The sequence below is a fragment of the Antrostomus carolinensis genome, unplaced genomic scaffold (assembly GCF_000700745.2).
Source record: "Antrostomus carolinensis isolate BGI_N321 unplaced genomic scaffold, ASM70074v2 scaffold34807, whole genome shotgun sequence".
NCBI lineage: Eukaryota > Metazoa > Chordata > Aves > Caprimulgiformes > Caprimulgidae > Antrostomus > Antrostomus carolinensis.
Window position 1 is genome coordinate 1 of NW_010327228.1, and position 5,300 is coordinate 5,300.

Sequence of the window (5,300 nt, forward strand, 5' to 3'; positions counted from 1 at the left end):
AGCTCACAACATTCTGTGATTCCATGATTCTATGAAGGAGTTTTGCCAGGCTCCCATTTTGGCCGTGCACTGGTGGTTGGGCTGCCTTGCACTTGTGTATCCCAGCAGCATGGATGAGGGTTTTGGGTCAACTTCCACCATCCAAGGCCTGGGCTGCAGTGCTGGTGCTCAGCACAGGCCCACAGGACAGCTTAACATCTGTGTTCAAAACCACGGGCTGTCTCCAGAGTTTGGGCCTAGGCTGCAGATTGACTTCCCCTGTCCTCTTGGGCTGACTATCTGCTCCCTCTTTGTTCTCACCCACAGGAGCCATGGATTCCTTCCTGGTGCTGCACCAGCTGCGGTGTAATGGAGTCCTTGAAGGTATCCGCATCTGCCGTAAGGGATTCCCCAACAGGATCCTCTACGCAGACTTCAAGCAGCGGTAACTCCCTCTTCTCCCTTGCCCAGCAGCCATCACGTGTTCTGAGAGGAGAGAGACCCCCCTGGCTCTGCCCTGTTCTCCAGCTTGTGCAGTGCTGGTCTGAAGCACCACGATATGCCCAGGGTGTGCCCGGTTTGGGATAGCTCTGCTGCTGGCTCTGTGGAGTCAGGCATGGAGAGTCTGGTGCCAGATGTGAGGAGACAGCAGAGCTGGTGATGTTGGAGATGCTGAATGCAGGGCTGGTGTAGGTGACAAGGCTCAGGTCCTCCAATCCTTGCTCAGATTTATCTCTGCCCTTGGCATCCTTACCATTCTCCAGGATGGCCCCATCCACCCTGCTTGGCCTGGGCATGACCAGACATGGTGAGGCCAGTGGCCTCCTCCTGCACAATCTTCCTTGTGTTCAGAGATGAAGATCTGGCCGAGTTCCCTGGTGTCTGCTCTGCAGAAGAGCCCATGCTGTGCCCTGGAGCTCCTGGTTTATCCATGGCTCCAGCCTGTGCTGCAGCAATGTGCTTCCAGGGGAAAGTGGCATGACTGCGGTACAGGGATGATGATGGAGCCATCAACTCTGTGCTGGGCTTCTCATGCATGTCCTCCCTCTGCTTTGTCCCTGCAGCTACCGTATCCTGAATCCAGCAGCCATTCCAGATGACAAGTTTGTGGACAGCAGAAAGGCCACAGAGAAGCTGCTGAGCTCCCTGGAACTGGACCACTCGCAGTACAAGTTTGGTCATACCAAGGTGAGACCAGGCAGCTGGTTCTTGGGAGGGGGAGGTTGCCCCTCCAGTCTCTGCAATCCCAGTTTGCTCTCTGTGCCCAGTTTGCTCTCTGCCTGGCCACAGCCCTGCTGAAGCCCTGCGCTCTGCAGGTTGAGTGTGGCACTTGAAAAGACTGAGGAGGGCAGAGGAAGATTCAGGTTGGGAAGAAACAGGTCTGAGCAGAAGATCACTGCTGCCTGATCTTGTACCACCCAATACAACATTGAGTTCCTGCTGGGGATGCAAGGGGATGTGTGCAGGCCAGGGAGATTTGGTGCCCAGCTGTGCCTGTGCCTTGTGTGGGGCAGCTCCAGCCAGTGCAGAGTGTGGGTGTGTGCCCGTGCAGGGAGGGCACCTAAACCTGGTGACTCTCTTCTCACTCTCTTGCTTGCAGGTGTTTTTCAAGGCTGGTTTGCTGGGCATGCTGGAAGAGATGAGAGATGAGCGTCTGGCCAAGATCCTGACCATGCTGCAGGCCAGAATCCGTGGGCACCTCATGCGCATTGAGTATCAAAAGATCATCAGCAGGAGGTAGATGTGGGGGGAGGCAGAACTTTGTGAGCATCTCACCTTGTTCCTCCTGCACATTTCAGTGGGTTTGACCTGTAGGACTTGCCTATGGCTGGCAGTGGTTGGGTAAGGCCCTGTCCGGAAGGGATGGAGGCAGACCTGTAAGAAGAGCCTGGTGGGAAGGATCAGTGTATCTACGTGGGGGGAGCCTTTGGTTTCCACTGGAAGATTCAGAGGGATGTAGAGTGAGGAGATGTGACAGCCAGACCACGTCACCCACTAGGACCACTACACTGAGCAGAGAATGTGCTGTTCATCCAACATACTGCCATTGGGCCTCCTGATGAACAGAGCCATGCCCATGTCTGAAAAAGCCTCATCTCTGCTGCAGTGAGGATGGGGAGGTGGGGAATCTACACCCATAATGATACTGTGCTTGTATCCCTCCAGGGAAGCCCTCTATACCATTCAGTGGAACATCCGAGCTTTCAATGCTGTCAAGAACTGGTCATGGATGAAGCTGTTCTTCAAGATCAAGCCTTTACTCAAGTCTGCTCAGACTGAGAAGGAAATGTCCAACCTGAAGGAGGAGTTCCAGAAGCTGAAAGAGGCTCTGGAGAAGTCCGAGGCTAAGAGGAAAGAGCTGGAAGAGAAGCAGGTCTCCATGATCCAAGAGAAGAATGACCTGGCTCTCCAGCTGCAGGCAGTGAGTTGCTTCATCCTCTCTCTGGGATTGTAAAGGTAGTGCAGGATCCATGGGTAGAAGAAGGAGTAGAGCATGCTAGGTCCTTCTTTCAGCCTTTTGCAGTTCTGAGTCCCCCTGGTTGCCATAATCTGTTTGAACTGCAGCGTTAGAGTCCGTGCAAACCTGAAGCAATGTCACAGATTTGCCATCTCAGGGCTGCCATGGGCATTCTGCTCCCCTGGCTCTGGAAAGGGTGATCTCCTCACACTGGAGTGGGAGGGATGGGAATGTTTGTTCACCAAGCTGTGGCCAATCTGTGCCATTTCTGTACCAGGAAGTGTCAGTCCAGTGTTTCCTTCCTCTGGAAAATTTAGCTGCAGTTGGGTTGTTTGCCCTGGTTTGTGTTTGTTGTTGTCCCGTGGCCCTTGAAAATGGGCAGTGACTGGAGGTGTCTTTTTTTGTGCACCTGAGCACCTTGGGCTTGCTCTGCTCCTTCCACAAAGAGAGCTTCTGCTCTGGGCCAGGACAGCATGGCTGAGAGCCTTCTGGTACGCTCCTGGGGCAGTGCATGAGCACCAGCTCTCCTCTGCCTGTCCCAGGAACAAGACAACCTGGCAGATGCAGAGGAACGCTGTGACCTGCTGATCAAGTCCAAGATCCAGCTGGAAGCCAAGGTGAAGGAGCTGATGGAACGTCTGGAGGATGAGGAGGAGATGAATGCAGACCTCACCGCCAAAAGACGCAAGCTGGAGGATGAATGTGCAGAGCTGAAGAAGGACATCGATGACTTAGAAATCACGCTGGCCAAGGTGGAGAAGGAGAAGCACGCCACAGAGAACAAGGTAACTGACCCTCCCTGGCAGGCTACAGCTTCCTTGCCCAGGGGCCTTGGTGCTTGTAGGGGCACCGAAGAGAAACATCAGGGACAAGGCTGCTGGTGTGTGGGAGCTGGGTCAAAGCAGAGTGGTATGGGAGGTGTGGGAGAGGACAAACCCCCCCCTGGTGTCCTGCCTCACTGCGCAGGAGTGGTATGGGCAAACGGTTCTGTGCATTGGCAAGTGATTTGGGGCATTGGCAAACCACCTGGTGGAACCAGCCTGGCTGAGGAGAGAAAGGCTGGCTGGCTGCTGCTGCAGGGCCAAGGTGCTGTTGATAATGAACTCCATGGGTCAGGCTGCTGTATGAGCTTCTCTTCCCCTGTTTCTGAGAAGATGCGCTGAATTTTTGACACCACTGATCTAGGTTAAAAACCTGATTGAAGAGATGGCTGCTCTGGATGAGATCATTGCCAAGCTGACGAAAGAGAAGAAAGCACTGCAAGAGGCCCATCAGCAGGCTCTGGATGACCTACAGGCTGAGGAAGACAAGGTCAACACACTGACTAAAGCCAAGGTCAAACTGGAGCAGCAAGTGGATGATGTGAGTGATCCAATGACAGTGAAGTGAGAAGTGTGAGCCAACCTCCAGGAGAGCCCAGAGGCTGTCCCTGAACAGTCTGTTGAGGGTGGGATCATTATCAGATCCTAGGTTAATAATGCCAGCTGATTACCAACCCTATTGACAAACTGCCTCTGAACCAAGAGGTGGTCCAGAGTACCCCATGGAGAGCAGTCCCAGGCAGAGGGAATGGGACTGGAAACCAGTTAAGAAACAGCTCTGGATCTCAGGGCTGGTTGAAATTCCCATAGCAATGGACATGGGGAAAGTTGGGGCTAGAGAGGATCCTTTCCCTCCCTAGCCTGTCTCCCTTCATTCTCCAGCTGGAAAGCTCTCTTGAACAAGAAAAGAAAGTCCGCATGGACCTGGAAAGAGCAAAGAGGAAGCTTGAAGGAGACTTGAAGTTGACACAAGAGTCCGTAATGGATCTGGAGAATGACAAACAGCAGCTGGAGGAGAAACTCAAGAAGTGAGTGTGTGATATGTGCCTGGGCAGTGTGCTTACTCTGCTAGGACAGTGCCCACCTCGACATCAAGTGGACATGTGGCCTCTGCAGGGGCTGTTGGGATGTGGCTTTGAGCGCTGCTGGTGGAATCAGTCCAGGTGAAATGTGGGTTGGTTTTCCTGGGCACTATGCAGAGATGCTGAGGAGCTTGTGAGCTGCACAGACAAATAGCTCAGGGTGCTATAGAGCTTCCTCTGCACGTGGGGTTGGAGAGGAGAGACCTGCCTGGTGGGATCCTAACGCAGAGCTGGGTTGTCAGCTACAAGTACAGACTTTGTCACTCATGTCCCATTCTCATTGGGGAAGTGGAGAACAACACCAAGGGACTTCACAGGGAAAACTTCAAAGCCAGAGTCCACTTTAAGCTCCCTCCAAGCAGCCCATGTGCTGCTTCTTACCCCTGCACTCCCTTTCCTATGTGGGTTGGTTTGTTTGTCCTCTGGACCTGGATGTGAGGAACAATCTTCCTCTGACTTCAGGAGCCAGATGGACTCGGCAGGACAGCATTTGTCTGACCAAAGGCTCTGCCTTCTTTCTCTGCAGGAAAGACTTTGAATTAAGTCAACTGAATTCAAGGATTGAAGATGGGCAAGTGACTGAGGCCCAGCTGCAGAAGAAGATCAAGGAGCTCCAGGTATGGTGGGAAGAACCGTTCTCACAGCTCAGGAATCCTAAATTTCCATTAGAGGTAAAGTGCTGGGGAATCTGCATGGGCTGGTCCGTTTCTGGGCACAGGGGCAGCTCCTTGGCAGAAGAGGGATGAAAAAAGCTGGTGTTGTTAGCAGAGGCAAAGCCCTCTGCTGAAGTCTGGTGGACTGAAAATTAAAGAATGAGTTATTGAGGTGAACACACACCAGCATGAGGAACAGCTTCTAGGATGTGATTCTCTGTCCAGTCTAAAACCTTAAATCCAGTTCCCAAACTGAAGACCAAATCTAGTATGGTGGGCCCCCAGGTTCAGGCTATGGAGGCTTCCT

General features: G+C 53.1%; 1 protein-coding gene across 1 annotated transcript in view; it reads left to right on the plus strand.

Annotated features, from left to right (window-relative positions):
- Nucleotides 1–306: 306 nt before the first annotated feature.
- Nucleotides 307–5,300, plus strand: part of LOC104527984 (myosin heavy chain, cardiac muscle isoform-like) — a gene marked incomplete at both ends in the record, with an annotated part of 11,357 nt that continues 6,363 nt past the window's right edge. Inside the window, 8 exon segments of the mRNA XM_010171849.1 lie at nucleotides 307–424; nucleotides 1,044–1,167; nucleotides 1,580–1,716; nucleotides 2,146–2,401; nucleotides 2,980–3,222; nucleotides 3,623–3,799; nucleotides 4,141–4,286; nucleotides 4,867–4,957. Coding sequence (XP_010170151.1) covers nucleotides 307–424; nucleotides 1,044–1,167; nucleotides 1,580–1,716; nucleotides 2,146–2,401; nucleotides 2,980–3,222; nucleotides 3,623–3,799; nucleotides 4,141–4,286; nucleotides 4,867–4,957 — 1,292 coding nt within the window.